The following is a 19,924-nucleotide window of genomic DNA, read 5'->3' on the forward strand; positions in this document are numbered from 1 at the left end:
CATATAAGATATTTAGGAAGGCTGCCCCACAGGGCTAACCGCCTATCTAATGCCATTGGCAGAATAGGGGAGGCTCATTTGGTGTAGCGAGGATGTGAAGGATGTGAAGCTCTAGTTGATCTGTGGAGTAGAACAAGATATCCAGAGCAAGCTGTATTCTAGAAATGATACCATGAACTCAAAATACACAGCAAAAATGAGGAAAAGCATCACAAAAAATGCAGTATACTTCATAATTTTTTATTATTGAGTAGCAAACATTTGGCAACAGTATTTCTTGCCATAAAATGTCAAAAGCACCAACAAAATGCTTAAGAAAAATGAATAATTAGATAGAAACACTGTGGATGAAATCACAGGGTTTCAATGACCTTTTTGTAAACTGTTGCAGTTAAAATGTTGCTTCTGCACCTATAATTTTTGCTGCTGTTTTTGCATCATCAGTGTCAGCTGAAAGTCTATGGGAAATAGACAAGAACTAAACCATCTTCCAGTCATGCCCCCTTTGTGTGTGGACGTGCTGGAGATGGAGATGAATGAGATGAAGATAAACCCTCCTTTTGATATTTCCTATTTGGCTAAAGCCGTAACAAAAGACTTAGTGCCTTCCTTACCAGAAATGGTAGAAAAGTTATTGCAAGAAAAGATTAAACAGAACGTAAAAACTGGAATCCTTACATGTAAAATTCAAGAAGTCAATAAAGCAAATAAGGGGATGAAAGAAAAAGTAGATAATTTGGAAAATTGGACAAGGAGAAATAATGTAAGAATAGGTATTCCAGAAATATATAATAATAATGCCCTGAAGGATTTGGTTGCTGTTCAGATTCCCAAGAAATTGGGATTGGACATGGTTCTTGAGCGAGTTTATAAATTAAGCCTATTAAGAGGTATCCAAGACAGAAAACGGCCAAGTGATAGCCAAGTTGATGGATTATAGCGATAAACAAACATTATTAAAGGCATTTAGACAATGTGTTAAATGGCTTCTGTGCTCTCTGCTGGGTCCTTTTCGTCGGGTGGTCCCAGCAGAGAGCACAGATCACAGTGAGTACACCAAGCACAACATATTTAGCCCCAGATCACCCCCCATCACCCCAATTAACCCATTGATTACCCCTGTCAATCACTAGTGAAAGGGAAAAAAGTGAGCAGTGTAAACTGTCACATTTTTTTCTTCCCCAGTATTGACTGTTAGGTTTAGGTTAGTTTAGGCCCCTTTGGTAGGTAGTTAGCTTCAGTTAGCGCCCAGCCCACCGCACCACAGTCACTGATTTGCTGATTAGCGTATCCCTTATCAGCTTTGGTACTTTATAGTATCTGTAAGTGATCAGAACTGATCACAGTCAGATCTATAATAGTATTAGTGTTACCTTAGCTTGCCCTCCACCCAAAACGCAGTGTTTGCCCGATCAGGCCTGATCAGTCGCCCACACGTGCGCGCACCCACGCCCACCCTGCCGCAGTGACAATTTTCTTTTTATTTTTATCACTGCACAATCACTACACAAGCGCTGCGGCGATAAAAAAAATCTGTTTTGATATTTTTTATCAATCGGAGCGGCTTCCTGTACTTCGCTAGCCTCCCAGAGATTTTTTCATCCACATTGATCAATGCGAATGAAGAAATCTGTGCCGTTCATTTTTTCTTTCAGCCCAGAGGCTGAACGAAAAAAGAAAATCTCATTACCCGTATGCTCAATATAAGGAGAATAACAGGAACTCCTAATGCTGGCCATACATGTAATGATGGTGGAGACCCTCAAATGCCAGGGCAGTACAAACACCCCACAAATGACCCCATTTTGGAAAGAAGACACCCCAAGGTATTCGCTGAGGGGCATATTGAGTCCATGAAAGATTGAACTTTTTGTCACAAGTTAGCGCAAAGGGAGACTTTGTGAGAAAAAAGTAAAAAAAATTTTTTCCGCTAACTTGTGCCAAAAAAAAAAATACTTCTATGAACTCGCTATGCCCCTCACGGAATACCTTTGGGTGTCTTCTTTCTAAAATGGGGTCACGTGTGGGGTATTTATACTGCCCTGGCATTTTAGGGGCCCTAAAGCATGAGAAGAAGTCTGGAATCCAAATGCCTAAAAATGCCCTCCTAAAAGGTACTCATTGGAATTTGGGCCCCTTTGCGCATCTTGGCTGCAAAAAAGTGTCACTCATGTGGTATCGCCGTACTCAGGAGAAGTAGGGCAATGTGTTTTGGGGTGTATTTTTACATATACCCATGCTGGGCGAGAGAAATATCTCTTTAAATTGACAACTTTGTATAAAAAAATGTAAGTTGTCATTTACAGAGACATTTTTCACACACAGCATGGATATATGTAAAAATACACCCCAAACTTTTTCTGAGTACGGCGATACCATATGTGTAACACTTTTTTGCAGCTTAGGTGTGCAAAGGGGCCCAAATTCCAATAAGTACTTTTAGAATTTCACAGGGCATTTTTACGCATTTGGATTCCAAACTACTTCTAAAATGCCAGGGCAGTATAAATACCCCACAAGTGACCCCATTTTAGAAAAAAAAGACACCCCAAGGTATTCCGTGAGGGGTATGGTGAGTTCATGTAAAAAAAAAAAAAAATTGTCACAAGTTAGTAGACTTTGTAAAAAAAAATAATTAAAAAAATTTCTGCTAACTTCCTTATGGTGAATGTACGGTGCGAGCTGAAGATCTGAGCTTGCTCCATACAAGGCAGATGCTAGCTCTGAAATATAACTGAACCCGGTCATAATGTCAGAGATCAGAAATAACTCCCAGCCTGGTCATTTCACACCTTAAATGCAACAGTCAAAAACATCCATGAAATCTGAATGGTTAGTCGGGGAGGCATTGTGTTTTCTTTGTCTTCAGAGCCCTTACAGCAACATTGCTGACTTCTATTTGGTTGACCTGGAATATGTGCAATGCAAATATGAAAATTGCCCCAATCTATAGGGAATTATATTTCAGAATACAGCCTGATATAACACATCATAAAATGGAGATCCATGTCTGCCACATTTCCTACAATCTTAACATTTCAATGGATTGAAACCATAGTGAGTTCTCTCATATGCCATTTGATCTGTAGCTTTTTTTTTAGACATTAGACACAAATTGAGCATGAATATGGATTCTCTCCTGTGTGGGTTTTCTGATGTTTAACCACTTCAGCCCCGCTAGCTGAAACCCCCTTCATGACCAGAGCACTTTTTACACTTCGGCACTACACTCTTTCACCGTTTATCGCTCGGTCATGCAACTTACCACCCAAATGAATTTTACCTCCTTTTCTTCTCACTAATGGAGCTTTAATTTGGTGGTATTTTATTACTGCTGACATTTTAACTTTTTGTGTTATTAATCAAAATGTAACGATTTTTTTGCAAAAAAATGACATTTTTCACTTTCAGCTGTAAAATTTTGCAAAAAAAACGACATCCATATATAAATTTTTCGCCAAATTTATTGTTCTACATGTCTTTGATAAAAAAAAATGTTTGGGCAAAAAAAAATGGTTTGGGTAAAAGTTATAGCGTTTACAAACTATGGTACAAAAATGTGAATTTCCGCTTTTTGAAACAGCTCTGATTTTCTGAGCACCTGTCATGATTCCTGAGGTTCTACAATGCCCAAACAGTAGAAAAACCCCACAAATGACCCCATTTCGGAAAGTAGACACCCTAAGGTATTCGCTGATGGGCATAGTGAGTTCATAGAACTTTTTATTTTTTGTCACAAGTTAGCGGAAAATGATGATGATTTTATTTTTATTTTTTTCTTACAAAGTCTCATATTCCACTAACTTGTGACAAAAAATAAAAAATTCTAGGAACTCACCATGCCCCTCACAGAATACCTTGGGGTGTCTTCTTTCCAAAATGGGGTCACTTGTGGGGTAGTTATACTGCCCTGGCAATTTAGGGGCCCAAATGTGTGAGAAGAACTTTGCAATCAAAATGTGTAAAAAATGACCGGTGAAATCCGAAAGGTGCACTTTGGAATATGTGCCCCTTTGCCCACCTTGGCATCAAAAAAGTGTCACACATCTGGTATCGCCGTACTCAGGAGAAGTTGGGGAATGTGTTTTGGGGTGTCATTTTACATATACCCATGCTGGGTGAGAGAAATATCTTGGCAAAAGACAACTTTTCCCATTTTTTTATACAAAGTTGGCATTTGACCAAGATATTTTTCTCACCCAGCATGGGTATATGTAAAATGACACCCCAAAACACATTCCCCAACTTCTCCTGAGTACGGCGATACCAGATGTGTCACACTTTTTTGCTGCCAAGGTGGGCAAAGGGGCACATATTCCAAAGTGCACCTTTCGGGTTTCGCAGGCCATTTTTTACACATTTTGATTGCAAGGTACTTCTCACACATTTGGGCCCCTAAATTGCCAGGGCAGTATAACTACGCCACAAGTGACCCCATTTTGGAAAGAAGACACCCCAAGGTATTCCGTGAGGGGCACTGCGAGTTCCTAGAATTTTTTTTTTTTGTCACAAGTTAGCGGAAAATGATGATTTTTTTTTTTCTCTTTTTTCCTTACAAAGTCTCATATTCCACTAACTTGCGACAAAAAATAAAAAATTCTAGGAACTCGCCATGCCCCTCACGGAATACCTTGGGGTGTCTTCTTTCCAAAATGGGGTCACTTGTGGCGTAGTTATACTGCCCTGGCAATTTAGGGGCCCATATGTGTGAGAAGTACTTTGCAATCAAAGTGTGTAAAAAATGGCCTGCGAAATCCGAAAGGTGCACTTTGGAATATGTGCCCCTTTGCCCACCTTGGCATCAAAAAAGTGTCACACATCTGGTATCACCGTACTCAGGAGAAGTTGGGGAATGTGTTTTGGGGTGTCATTTTACATATACCCATGCTGGGTGAGAGAAATATCTTGGCAAAAGACAACTTTTCCCATTTTTTTATACAAAGTTGGCATTTGACCAAGATATTTATCTCACCCAGCATGGGTATATGTAAAATGACACCCCAAAACACATTCCCCAACTTCTTCTGAGTACGGCGATACCAGATGTGTCACACTTTTTTGCAGCCTAGATGCGCAAAGGTGCCCAAATTCCTTTTAGGAGGGCATTTTTAGACATTTGGATCCCAGACTTCTTCTCACGCTTTAGGGCCCCTAAAAAGCCAGGGCAGTATAAATACCCCACATGTGACCCCACTTTGGAAAGAAGACACCCCAAGGTATCCAATGAGGGGCCTGGCAAGTTCATAGAAAAATTTTTTTTCCGCATAAGTTAGCGGAAATTGATTTTTTTTTAGTTTTTTCTCACAAAGTCTCACTTTCCGCTAACTTAGGACAAAAATTTAAATCTTTCATGGACTCAATATGCCCCTCAGCAAATACCTTGGGGTGTCTTCTTTCCAAAATGGGGTCAGTTGTGGGGTGTTTGTACTGCCCTGGCATTTGAGGGTCTCCGCAATCATTACATGTATGGCCAGCATTAGGAGTTTCTGCTATTCTCCTTATATTGAGCATACAGGTAATGAGATTTTTTTTTCCGTTCAGCCTCTGGGCTGAAAGAAAAAAATGAACGGCACAGATTTCTTCATTCGCATCGATCAATGTGGATGAAAAAATCTCTGCCAAAAAAAAAAAAATGGAGGGGAAAGGCGTCTGCCAGGACATAGGAGCTCCGCCCTACATCCATACCCACTTAGCTCGTATGCCCTGGCAAACCAGATTTCTCCATTCGCATCAATCGATGTGGATGAATAAATCATTGCCGGGATTTTTTTTATTTTATATATATATATATACAAAGTGTTTGCCAAAGCATAGGAACGCCGCCTCCTCCTCAGCTCGTATGCCTTGGCAAACGTATCTGTCACTGCAGAGGAGAAAATCCCGTCTTGCAGCGCCGCATACACCGACTTGCGTGTAATCTGACAGCAGCGCAATGCTTCTGTCAGAATGCACATCGGTGCTGCAGCTAGTAGATCGGTTGGTCCACCTGGAAGGTAAAAAAAAAAAAAAAAAAGAAAAAACCAGGCCACAACGCAATAATTTTATTAACTTTGGAACAGAACATGTAAACTTTAACTTTTTGAACTAAACATTAACGTGTTTGCTTACTGGTGTTTTTTTTGTTTTTTTTTTACCTTTATAGAACAAACCTCTCCTTCCCCATGGGTCAATGTGCAAAGCGCAAATCGCCCAAAGATGTGGCGAAGTGCGTTATGCACTTTGTCCCATGTGAAAGGAGACGTTTGCAGCAGCTGTGAGTGAATGGGCCCTAATAGCCCTGTGTGCCTATCCTGGTGAGATGATCCCTATGCTAGGTGTACCTGTGTGTGGTACTTTCGAGGAAACACTCCCCTAAGCATAGGGCAGGGTGGTCAGGACAGTCAGGACAGAAATAGCGGGTGTCACGCCTTATTCCACTCCTGCTACAGACACGACGTCTTTTTCGGGGTGACGGGTGGGTTGAGGTACCAGCAACGACATTGGGGAAATGTCGCTCGTGTAGACGGCTAACTACACTGGTGGATGGGGCCACGGAACCTCCTGGATACAGGAGGTTCTCGATGATCTCTTCCTGAAATTTGAGGAAGGATCCAGTTCTCCCAGCCTTACTGTAGAGAACAAAACTATTGTACAGAGCCAATTGAATTAAATATACAGACACCTTCTTATACCAGCGTCTGGTTCTGCGGGAAACTAAATACGGAGACAACATCTGGTCATTGAAGTCCACCCCTCCCATGTGAAGGTTATAGTCGTGGACTGAGAGGGGCTTTTCAATGACACGGGTTGCTCGCTCAATTAGTATTGTCGTGTCTGCGTGAATGGAGGAGAGCATGTAAACGTCACGCTTGTCTCTCCATTTCACCGCGAACAGTTCTTCGTTACACAGTGCGGCCCTCTGCCCCCTTGCAAGACGGGTGCTAACGAGCCGTTGGGGGAAGCCCGCGCGACTAGTTCGCTCGGTACCACAGGCGCCAATCCGTTCTAGAAACAAATGCCTAAAGAGGGCCACACTTGTGTAAAAATTGTCCACATAAAGATGGTACCCCTTGCCGAATAAGGGTGACACCAAGTCCCAGACTATCTTCCCACTGCTCCCCAGGTAGTCAGGGCAACCGACCGGCTCCAGGGTCTGATCTTTTCCCTCATAGACACGAAATTTGTGTGTATAGCCTGTGGCCCTTTCACAGAGCTTATACAATTTGACCCCATACCGGGCGCGCTTGCTTGGGATGTATTGTTTGAAGCCAAGGCGCCCGGTAAAATGTATAAGGGACTCGTCTACGCAGATGTTTTGCTCTGGGGTATACATATCTGCAAATTTCAGGTTGAAATGGTCTATGAGGGGCCGAATTTTGTGGAGCCGGTCAAAAGCAGGGTGGCCTCTGGGACGGGAGGTGCTGTTATCACTAAAGTGCAGGAAACGCAGGATGGTCTCAAATCGTGTCCTGGACATAGCAGCAGAGAACATGGGCATGTGATGAATCGGGTTCATGGACCAATATGACCGCAATTCATGCTTTTTTGTCAGGCCCATGTTGAGGAGGAGGCCCAGAAAAGTTTTAATTTCGGAAACTTGGACTGGTTTCCACCGGAAAGGCTGGGCATAAAAGCTTCCCGGGTTAGCGGTTATAAATTGTGTGGCATACCGGTTTGTCTCTGCCACAACTAAGTCTAAGAGCTCCGCAGTCAAGAACAGCTCAAAAAATCCCAGGGCCGAACTGATCTGAGCTGTCTCAACCCGAACTCCAGACTGGGCGGTGAAAGGGGGAACTACAGGTGCGGCTGAAGTTGGGGACTGCCAATCAGGGTTTGCCAGCACCTCTGGGATTCTAGGGGCTCTACGGGCACGTCTTTGCGGTGGCTGCGACAGGGTCACTACTGCACGTGCCACCGTACCAGCTTCAACTGCCCTTCTGGTGCTCGCTACTTCACCATGTTCTACGACAGTGCTGGTACTAGGTCCAGGAAGGGCTGGGCTGCTGGTGTATGCCTCACCACGTAATCCGACAGCACCAGCCCCACTCTGCTGCTCTTGAAGCGGATCCTGCGCAACCTGCGGTCTAGCTACATGGGGCCGGGTACGCCTGCTGCTATCAGGGACCTCAGCCTCCTCGTCCGAACTTTGGGTCAGAGAGCCACTGCTTTCTACAGGTTCGTATTCTGACCCGCTGGATTCATCAGATGAGGGTTCCCACTCCTCATCCGACTGGGTCAGAAGCCTGTAGGCCTCTTCAGAGGAATACCCCCTGTTTGACATGTGGGCAACTAAATTTAGGGGTATTCCCTGAGACTACCCAAGAAAAAAAAAGCAAGCCTGTCTTACAAATGGGAGGCTAGCGAAGTACCGGAGGCTGCTGCGGTTGATAAAAAATATCAAAACTGATTTTTTTATCGCCGCAGTGCGTGTAAAGTGAATGTGCAGCGATCAAAAAAAATAATATTTTTTGTCACTGCGGTGGGGCGGGCGTGGGCGAACGCATGTGTGGGCGACCGATCAGGCCTGATCGGGCAAACACTGCGTTTTGGGTGGAGGAGAGAACTAAAGTGACACTAATACAATTATAGATCTGACCGTGATCAGTTTTGATCACTTCCAGATACTATAAAAGTACAAATGCTGATTAGCGATACGCTAATCAGCGAATAACGGACTGCTGGTGCGGTGGGCTGGGCGCTAACCGATCCCTAAACTACCTAACCAAGGGGCCTAAACTATACTGAAACCTAACGGTCATTACCAGTGAAAAAAAAAGTGACAGTTTGCACTGATCACTTTTTTCCTTTCACTAGTGATTGACAGGGGCGATCAAAGGGGTGATCAAAGGGTTAATTGGGGTGATCTGGGGGCTAAGTGTGGTGTAGTGGGTACTCACAGTGATGTGTGCTCCTCTGCTCCTCTGCTGGAACCAACCGACCAAAAGAAGGAGCAGAGGAGCACAGCAGCCATATAACCCCATCATATTTACTAATATGATGGGTTAAATGGCTGCTGATTGGATTTTTTAAAAATCAGCAACCTGCCAGCCAACTGATCGTGGCCGGCAGGCTGCTGACGAAATACTCTACTGCGAAATGCCGGCCCGCGATGCGCATGCGCGGGCCGGCTGTGACGTGAATCTCTCGTCTCGCGAGATGACGCGCCGATGCGTCCAGGAGGTACAAATCAACCACCTCCCGGACGCATCGGTGCGTTAGGCGGTCGGGAGGTGGTTAATAAGAGTTGATTTCTTACTAAACACTTCTCACTTTCAGGACAACAAAATGGCTTCTCGTGTTTAAGTTCTCAGATGTGTATCACAATTTGATTTGTGACTAAAACATTTCCCACATTCAGGACATTAATATGGCTTCTCTCCTGTGCAAATTCTTAGATGTGTTACAAGATTTGATTTATGATTAAAACATCGCTCGCATGCAGGACATGAATATGGCTTTAATCCTGTGTGGGTTTTTTCATGGTTAATAAGACTCAATTTCTCACTAAAACACTTCCCACATTCAGGACATATAAATGACTTCTCTCCCATGTGAATTCTCAGATGCATATGAAGACATGATTCACGATTAAAACATTTTGCAGATTCGGGACATGAATATGGCTTCTCTCCTGTGTGAGTTCTCAGATGTTTATCAAGATGTGATTTGTAGCTAAAACACTTATTAAGGACATGGAAATGACTTCTGTCCTGTGTGAGTTCTCTGATGTTCGATAAGACTTGATTTCTCAGTAAAACATTTCTCACATTCAGGACCTGAAAATGGCTTCTCTCCTGTGTGATTTCTCAGATGTCTATCAATTTGTATTTTGTAGCTAAAACACTTCCCACATTCAGGACATGAAAATGTCTTCTCTCCTGAGTGAGTTGTCAAATGTGCATCATAAGTTGATTTGTGACTAAAACACTTCTCACATTCAGGACATGAAAATGGCTTCTCTCCTGTGTGAGTTCTCTGATGTGTAATAAGATTTGATTTGTTAGTAAAACATTTTTCACATTTAGGACATGAATATGGCTTCTCTCCTGTGTGAATTCTCAGATGTTTACAAAGATCTGCTTTCTGACTAAAACATTTCCCACATTCAGGACATGAATATGGCTTTTCTCCTGTGTGAGTTCTTAGATGTTTACTAAGATCTTTTTTCTGACTAAAACATTTCCCACATTCAGGACATGAATATGGCTTCTCTTTTGTGTGAGTTCTCAGATGTTTACAAAGCTCTGCTTTCTGACTAAAACATTTCCCACATTCAGGACATGAATAGGGCTTCTCTCCTGTGTGAGTTCTCAGATGTGTTTCACAATTTGATTTGTAGCTAAAACACTTCCCACATTCAGGACATGAAAATGCCTTCTCTCCTGTGTGAGTTCTCTGATGTGTATTAAGATTTGATTTGTCAGTAAAACATTTCTCACATTCAGGACATGAATATGGCTTCTCTCCTGTGTGAATTCTCAGATGTTTACAAAGATCTGCTTTCTGACTAAAACATTTCCCACATTCAGGACATGAATATGGCTTCTCTCCTGTGTGAGTTCTCTGATGTGTATTAAGATTTGATTTGTCAGTAAAACATTTCTCACATTTAGGACATGAATATGGCTTCTCTCCTGTGTGAATTCTCAGATGTTTACAAAGATCTGATTTCTGACTAAAACATTTCCCACATTCAGGACATGAATATGGCTTCTCTCCTGTGTGAGTTCTCAGATGAATATTATGATTTGATTTGTCACTAAAACACTTCCCACATTCAAGACATGAAAATGCCTTCTCTCTTGTGTGAGTTCTTTGATGTTTAATAGGATTTGATTTCTGACTAAAACCTTTCTCACATTCAGAAAACGAATATTGCTTTCCTCCTGTGTGAGTTCTCAGATGTTTATCAAGACATGATTTGTAGCTATAACACTTCCCACATTCAGGACATGAAAGTGGCTTTTCTCCTGTGTGATTTTTTTTCGTATTCAAAGTTGTCTCATATTCTGAACATGGAAATGTTCTTTCATTTTTGTGAATGTCCATGTGCATATAAAGGTACGATTCATTTTGAAAATGTTTCCCACATTCAGAGCTCACAGACATTTCACACAGTCTATGTCCAGTGCTATTATTGACAATCTGTGATTGATTATCTTCTACTTTATAAGAAGTAGATAAAATTAGACATCTATGGAAGCCTCTTATCCAGTGTTTACCTGAAAAAAGAAATAATGCAAAGGTGTAATAAATATCTCAGTAACATAAAGTCAACTATACTTATATCTGTGAAATCTGCCAAAGTTAGAAACATTAGTTGTTAATTTAAAAAAAACTAAAAAAAACTAAATGCTAATTAAAGGAAATTTGTCACCAGATATTATTTAGCACATTAAACTGTTGGTGGAAAGTGCCAGTTAGGAGTCTCCAGGTGCATAGAAAATGGAGTCTTCCTCTTCTAATTACTAAAGTGGATTTCTTATCAGAGAAAACATCTTAAAATTGTATAAACAGTATGAGGGACACATCAAATTTTCTACACCAATTTTTTTCCATAAAAAAAAAAGACATAAGTGATGCCTACAGATGACATTAGGTCAAATTTTGAGACAATTGGTGAATGTCCCCACTTTTAAAAGTGGAGTGAATTAATTACAGATTAGTTTGATTTTAAAAAGTGACCAAAAGGTCAAATCTTCATGCCAAAAAAACTCACTTTTACTTTACTTTTTTAGACATGGGCGTACACCACCTTGTACTTGCATTAAAAATAATATTACTTTGAGTGAGTTCATAAATTTCAGAAAGCAAAGAGATACTTAAAACTGACAACAAAACCACTGTGTTACAGATTTTGTGGATTCATTGTGCCTTATACTGGAAAACACAGCCAGGCTGGGATCTAGGTTGACAGCAGCTGATCTATAGGGCAAGAGCAACAAAGACATGGACTCCAAACTTATACAGAGTTGGATCTAGACTTTTAAAACCCAGACAAACAGAGACATTGACTTAGAACTTGTTCAGACTACTCAAGATATTTGAAACAGTCTTAGGCTACTTCCACACTTATGTTTTTTTTGGGTAGTGTGACCCGGCAGAGGATCTCAATACCAGAAAAAGACAAAAAAAAAATCAAAACAGATCCATTTAAATCCGGTATTAAGATCTTCTGCTGGATTTCAATAACAGAATTAACAATGCAAATGTGAAAGTAGCCTGACAGAGACTTCAGAAGAAAACAGTGTTGTATAAAAGCTGTTACACAGTTCAGTTTTGGCCACACAATTCAGACAGAACATCACTGATAGAAGTGAGGAACTAAATGAAAAGACTAACAAACACACAGACAAGAGGAGCAGATTCAGACACAGACTAAAAGTCGTGCATCCTTTATTGAAGAACAAGATGGAGATATTTTGAATAGAACAGGATTGCTTGCCTAGAACACTTTAGATACCAACATGTTTTGGACAAGGAAAATTTATTAAGCCCAGTCTTTTAGACACAGGTCTTAATAAAGCCCTAAGCTGATGGTGGATCTGCCTAAGTCATCACATTGGGGCATCCAGCACCAGTCTAAATGTAAGACAGCTCCTTAGCATTAACATTAAGACAATTTTCTATGCCTAAAACAGATGCCTCACCCATGCCATGCCCACAATTTTAGAACTAGAGTGAGTGGGGTTAAGTCACAGATAGTGGCTCAACTGACCGTTGTGGTGGGGCGGGCGTGGGCGAACGCACGTGTGGGCGACCGATCAGGCCTGATCGGGCAAACACTGCGTTTTGGGTGGAGGGAGAACTAAAGTGACACTAATACAATTATAGATCTGACCGTGATCAGTTTTGATCACTTCCAGATACTATAAAAGTACAAATGCTGATTAGCGATACGCTAATCAGCGAATAACGGACTGTGGTGCGGTGGGCTGGGCGCTAACCGATCCCTAAACTACCTAAACAAGGGGCCTAAACTATACTGAAACCTAACGGTCATTACCAGTGGAAAAAAAAAGTGACAGTTTGCACTGATCACTTTTTTCCTTTCACTAGTGATTGACAGGGGCGATCAAAGGGGTGATCAAAGGGTTAATTGGGGTGATCTGGGGGCTAAGTGTGGTGTAGTGGGTACTCACAGTGATGTGTGCTCCTCTGCTCCTCTGCTGGAACCAACCGACCAAAAGAAGGAGCAGAGGAGCACAGCAGCCATATAACCCCATCATATTTACTAATATGATGGGTTAAATGGCTGCTGATTGGATTTTTTAAAAATCAGCAACCTGCCAGCCAACGATCGTGGCCGGCAGGCTGCTGACGAAATACTCTACTGCGAAATGCCGGCCCGCGATGCGCATGCGCGGGCCGGCTGTGACGTGATCTCTCGTCTCGCGAGATGACGCGCCGATGCGTCCAGGAGGTACAAATCAACCACCTCCCGGACGCATCGGTGCGTTAGGCGGTCGGGAGGTGGTTAATAAGAGTTGATTTCTTACTAAACACTTCTCACTTTCAGGACAACAAAATGGCTTCTCGTGTTTAAGTTCTCAGATGTGTATCACAATTTGATTTGTGACTAAAACATTTCCCACATTCAGGACATTAATATGGCTTCTCTCCTGTGCAAATTCTTAGATGTGTTACAAGATTTGATTTATGATTAAAACATCGCTCGCATGCAGGACATGAATATGGCTTTAATCCTGTGTGGGTTTTTTCATGGTTAATAAGACTCAATTTCTCACTAAAACACTTCCCACATTCAGGACATATAAATGACTTCTCTCCCATGTGAATTCTCAGATGCATATGAAGACATGATTCACGATTAAAACATTTTGCAGATTCGGGACATGAATATGGCTTCTCTCCTGTGTGAGTTCTCAGATGTTTATCAAGATGTGATTTGTAGCTAAAACACTTATTAAGGACATGGAAATGACTTCTGTCCTGTGTGAGTTCTCTGATGTTTGATAAGACTTGATTTCTCAGTAAAACATTTCTCACATTCAGGACCTGAAAATGGCTTCTCTCCTGTGTGATTTCTCAGATGTCTATCAATTTGTATTTTGTAGCTAAAACACTTCCCACATTCAGGACATGAAAATGTCTTCTCTCCTGAGTGAGTTGTCAAATGTGCATCATAAGTTGATTTGTGACTAAAACACTTCTCACATTCAGGACATGAAAATGGCTTCTCTCCTGTGTGAGTTCTCTGATGTGTAATAAGATTTGATTTGTTAGTAAAACATTTTTCACATTTAGGACATGAATATGGCTTCTCTCCTGTGTGAATTCTCAGATGTTTACAAAGATCTGCTTTCTGACTAAAACATTTCCCACATTCAGAACATGAATATGGCTTTTCTCCTGTGTGAGTTCTTAGATGTTTACTAAGATCTTTTTTCTGACTAAAACATTTCCCACATTCAGGACATGAATATGGCTTCTCTTTTGTGTGAGTTCTCAGATGTTTACAAAGCTCTGCTTTCTGACTAAAACATTTCCCACATTCAGGACATGAATAGGGCTTCTCTCCTGTGTGAGTTCTCAGATGTGTTTCACAATTTGATTTGTAGCTAAAACACTTCCCACATTCAGGACATGAAAATGCCTTCTCTCCTGTGTGAGTTCTCTGATGTGTATTAAGATTTGATTTGTCAGTAAAACATTTCTCACATTTAGGACATGAATATGGCTTCTCTCCTGTGTGAATTCTCAGATGTTTACAAAGATCTGCTTTCTGACTAAAACAATTCCCACATTCAGGACATGAATATGGCTTCTCTCCTGTGTGAGTTCTCTGATGTGTATTAAGATTTGATTTGTCAGTAAAACATTTCTCACATTTAGGACATGAATATGGCTTCTCTCCTGTGTGAATTCTCAGATGTTTACAAAGATCTGATTTCTGACTAAAACATTTCCCACATTCAGGACATGAATATGGCTTCTCTCCTGTGTGAGTTCTCAGATGAATATTATGATTTGATTTGTCACTAAAACACTTCCCACATTCAAGACATGAAAATGCCTTCTCTCTTGTGTGAGTTCTTTGATGTTTAATAGGATTTGATTTCTGACTAAAACCTTTCTCACATTCAGAAAACGAATATTGCTTTCCTCCTGTGTGAGTTCTCAGATGTTTATCAAGACATGATTTGTAGCTATAACACTTCCCACATTCAGGACATGAAAGTGGCTTTTCTCCTGTGTGATTTTTTTTCGTATTCAAAGTTGTCTCATATTCTGAACATGGAAATGTTCTTTCATTTTTGTGAATGTCCATGTGCATATAAAGGTACGATTCATTTTGAAAATGTTTCCCACATTCAGAGCTCACAGACATTTCACACAGTCTATGTCCAGTGCTATTATTGACAATCTGTGATTGATTATCTTCTACTTTATAAGAAGTAGATAAAATTAGACATCTATGGAAGCCTCTTATCCAGTGTTTACCTGAAAAAAGAAATAATGCAAAGGTGTAATAAATATCTCAGTAACATAAAGTCAACTATACTTATATCTGTGAAATCTGCCAAAGTTAGAAACATTAGTTGTTAATTAAAAAAAAACTAAAAAAAACTAAATGCTAATTAAAGGAAATTTGTCACCAGATATTATTTAGCACATTAAACTGTTGGTGGAAAGTGCCAGTTAGGAGTCTCCAGGTGCATAGAAAATGGAGTCTTCCTCTTCTAATTACTAAAGTGGATTTCTTATCAGAGAAAACATCTTAAAATTGTATAAACAGTATGAGGGACACATCAAATTTTCTACACCAATTTTTTTCCATAAAAAAAAAAGACATAAGTGATGCCTACAGATGACATTAGGTCAAATTTTGAGACAATTGGTGAATGTCCCCACTTTTAAAAGTGGAGTGAATTAATTACAGATTAGTTTGATTTTAAAAAGTGACCAAAAGGTCAAATCTTCATGCCAAAAAAACTCACTTTTACTTTACTTTTTTAGACATGGGCGTACACCACCTTGTACTTGCATTAAAAATAATATTACTTTGAGTGAGTTCATAAATTTCAGAAAGCAAAGAGATACTTAAAACTGACAACAAAACCACTGTGTTACAGATTTTGTGGATTCATTGTGCCTTATACTGGAAAACACAGCCAGGCTGGGATCTAGGTTGACAGCAGCTGATCTATAGGGCAAGAGCAACAAAGACATGGACTCCAAACTTATACAGAGTTGGATCTAGACTTTTAAAACCCAGACAAACAGAGACATTGACTTAGAACTTGTTCAGACTACTCAAGATATTTGAAACAGTCTTAGGCTACTTCCACACTTATGTTTTTTTTGGGTAGTGTGACCCGGCAGAGGATCTCAATACCAGAAAAAGACAAAAAAAAAATCAAAACAGATCCATTTAAATCCGGTATTAAGATCTTCTGCTGGATTTCAATAACAGAATTAACAATGCAAATGTGAAAGTAGCCTGACAGAGACTTCAGAAGAAAACAGTGTTGTATAAAAGCTGTTACACAGTTCAGTTTTGGCCACACAATTCAGACAGAACATCACTGATAGAAGTGAGGAACTAAATGAAAAGACTAACAAACACACAGACAAGAGGAGCAGATTCAGACACAGACTAAAAGTCGTGCATCCTTTATTGAAGAACAAGATGGAGATATTTTGAATAGAACAGGATAGCTTGCCTAGAACACTTTAGATACCAACATGTTTTGGACAAGGAAAATGTATTAAGCCCAGTCTTTTAGACACAGGTCTTAATAAAGCCCTAAGCTGATGGTGGATCTGCCTAAGTCATCACATTGGGGCATCCAGCACCAGTCTAAATGTAAGACAGCTCCTTAGCATTAACATTAAGACAATTTTCTATGCCTAAAACAGATGCCTCACCCATGCCATGCCCACAATTTTAGAACTAGAGTGAGTGGGGTTAAGTCACAGATAGTGGCTCAACTGACCGTTGTGCTGCCACTTGCGTCTGAGATATGCCTAATTTTGTCATATTTCAGCTTGTTAAATTACCCCCATAGTGTCCCTCCTCATAGAGGCCAGTATGTAAAGAAAGGAGGCAGTTATGCACTGCCACACTGAAACATAGCCCTAGATACAGAACCACAATATCCAGCAACCAAGTCACACTGTATACAAAGGTGAACAGTGAACAGACATATAACACTTTTTAAATTTAAATCTCAATATGTCTATGAGCACCACAGAAAACAGCTAAGACATCTAGAAATGTAGTTTACACGGCAGCCATTAAGATAAACTGCTATCTATCGAATACAAAGCTTGCGTTCCACAGAACAGAAGCAGCATGGGCAGCAGCTGACTGGCATTGGTTGCTAAAGTCATGTCTACTTTTCGCCAATATCCCCAATGTTTTATTGTGGCTTCATCCAGTGGCTTATTAGTAAAAATATAATAGTAAAAATTATTTTGCTCTAGCAAATTCATAAGCTTCTTTATTTTCCATATTAAACTTGATTTTCAATTTCCGTGCCCCAAATGTCCCCATAATAACACATTACCCCCAGTGTATTAAATACAATCTGCCTAAATCATCAGACACTGTTATAGGTTCAGAGCAAGGAGAGGGTGTCTATTACTCCGTCTACTGCTCCGAGAAACATAAGACACCACCAGTTCTGCTTGAAACAGATGCTGGGGAAGCATTATACAGAGTATATGGGATTTTTATGTGAAGAGTATTAGAGATGTTCCATTGTCTCCTGCGTTTATCTCATCTGTTTCTTCACACTACTATAGCCCACAAACCCTACGCTGTCTGATGCATTCCATATTTACAATAGCACATGGCCAGGCTGCCATTTTTCACAATTTAGGTGTGGTCTCTAATTTCAAAATTAATTTTAGTAAATTACAAGCTGGAAAACCCTTTTAAGTAAATTTTTGGGACCAAGTATAGAATAAAATTAAATAAATTTGCTCACTTGATGTTCATGTTTGTTCTGGGCTCCCACTCCACACTTCATCCAGCAATTGGCTTCTATCTGCTGACAAGCTTTTTATGCCAACATTATGGCGATCTAAGGATTATCCTACTATCCAACAGCGGTATTAAAAATGTGTTGATTTCTGCAGATTTGAGGAAGTGGGACAACCATTCCAAACAGACCCAAAAAGACTTTACTGCATGCGCTTTTCTGGCATTTTTTGTGCCATTTTTTCTGATCCCTTTTTCCCATACAGTGAAATAGGTGTAAAAATATCACACACAAAAATAATAATTACTTCAGCATGCCTTACTTTTAAAAGGAACAAGCAAGAAAAAAATGTCACCTAAATAATAAATGCACCAGAAGCAAAAAGAAAAAAGCTTGTGTGTCCTACTATTTTTAATTTTTTCCCCAAAGATTTTAAAATGAAATCTGGAACTAAATGTGTATATGGCAAAGAAATGTGTGCAGTAAAATCAAATCAAACCAAAGTGGTTATAGCGGCTAACAGGACGAGTCTGCAGAGAATGTTGTGACAGATTTGCAAATGTTAACCAACCTTTCGAGATTTCAGAACAAGATAAAAATGACTACATTTATAGCAGACTGAAGATTAAATAATGTGCACCAAATATCTGCAACTAAAATGTTCATAAATGGAGACAATAATTTACTAGAAAAAATTTATAGGACAAAAACAGCACAATTCCTTCCTACTGTTTGAGACTCGGTGAGTCGAGCAGAGCACAAAATAATTATTTTTGGCGATCAGGCTGGTAAATGAGGTGCACTTCATATACTCTAACAAACCTGGCACATTATTAGCCACATTTTAGACACAAACCTGTTAATACTTCTGCCCCACTGTTTCTTATACACAGCACAGATTACAATATCTTATGATTCCTTCCACTTACAGTCAGTTCATTGACACTTACCAGGCATGCACTCTACACACAGATTCAGGACTTGACACTCAGTGTCTTCTCCTCAGCAAGTCAGTGATCTGAGTATATTCCCTTGGTGAATTCCAGCTTTTTGGGCCATGCTTGGTGTTTTATACCCCTTGGGTGGCTATAGCTATCAGCTCCTCCTCTTCCCCTTAGGAGACGCCCAGTCTCACTTTCATAATCAATGCAATCTTTTATCATCAGATGCGGCTTCTCTCATTACCATATGCAATGGCAGAATAATGGTGCCTAATCCTCATCAACCAGTTTAGCATTTTCTAGCCTCCTGAGATGGTCCTTCATTTACACATTGTATTTGCAGGGTGGAGACCTATTGTTCACACTCCTATTTAGCATCTGTAAGAGATTCCTGGGATACTCAGAGACCTTTTCATATGAAAATCAGTGTAAACAATGAGCATTTTACATCCTGATGAGATACATTCCATCCAGACATATTATCACATGACTCTCCATCTATAATTCACATACAGTCATGTGAAAAAATTAGGACACCCTTTGAAAGCATGTGGTTTTTTGTAACATTTTTAATAAAAGGTTATTTCATCTCCGTTTCAACAATACAGAGAGATTAAAGTAATCCAACTAAACAAAGAAAACTGAAGAAAAGTCTTTTCAAGATCTTCTGTAAATGTCATTCTACAAAAATGCCTATTCTAACTGAGGAAAAAGATAGGACACCCTCACATGTATTCCCTCTTAAATTGGCTCAGATCTCACACAGGTATATCACACCAGGTGCACATAATTAGTAGATCGTTACTCTGCATGTTGAATGAGGCTTGCCCTATTTAAACCTCAGACATTTAGTTTGGTGTGCTCCTGACTGTTGAAGTGAGAGTGAGCACCATGGTGAGAGCAAAAGAGCTGTCAGAGGACTTCAGAAAAAAGATTGTAGCAGCCTATGAGTCTGGGAAGGGATTTAAAAAGATCTCAAAAGATTTTGAAATCAGCCATTCCACTGTCCGGAAGATAGTCTACAAGTGGAGGGCTTTCAAAACAACTGCCAAC

The 19,924-nt window shown here is 40.3% G+C and overlaps 2 protein-coding genes across 2 annotated transcripts; both read right to left on the bottom strand.

Annotated features, from left to right (window-relative positions):
- Nucleotides 1-2,752: 2,752 nt before the first annotated feature.
- LOC122931778 (gastrula zinc finger protein XlCGF71.1-like) lies at nt 2,753-10,614 on the bottom strand (the record flags this gene model as incomplete). Its single annotated transcript, XM_044285838.1, has 2 exons — nt 2,753-2,792; nt 10,019-10,614. Coding segments are annotated over 2 exons (636 nt in total), but the record flags the coding sequence as incomplete, so codon positions are not given.
- Nucleotides 10,615-14,206: 3,592 nt separating this feature from the next.
- LOC122931779 (gastrula zinc finger protein XlCGF17.1-like) lies at nt 14,207-18,887 on the bottom strand (the record flags this gene model as incomplete). The annotated part of the gene is made up of 2 exons (XM_044285839.1): nt 18,881-18,887; nt 14,207-15,108 (listed from the first exon to the last, which is right to left on the bottom strand). Coding segments are annotated over exons 1-2 (909 nt in total), but the record flags the coding sequence as incomplete, so codon positions are not given.
- Nucleotides 18,888-19,924: the final 1,037 nt, after the last annotated feature.

Source organism: Bufo gargarizans, chromosome 3, assembly GCF_014858855.1.
Source record: "Bufo gargarizans isolate SCDJY-AF-19 chromosome 3, ASM1485885v1, whole genome shotgun sequence".
NCBI lineage: Eukaryota > Metazoa > Chordata > Amphibia > Anura > Bufonidae > Bufo > Bufo gargarizans.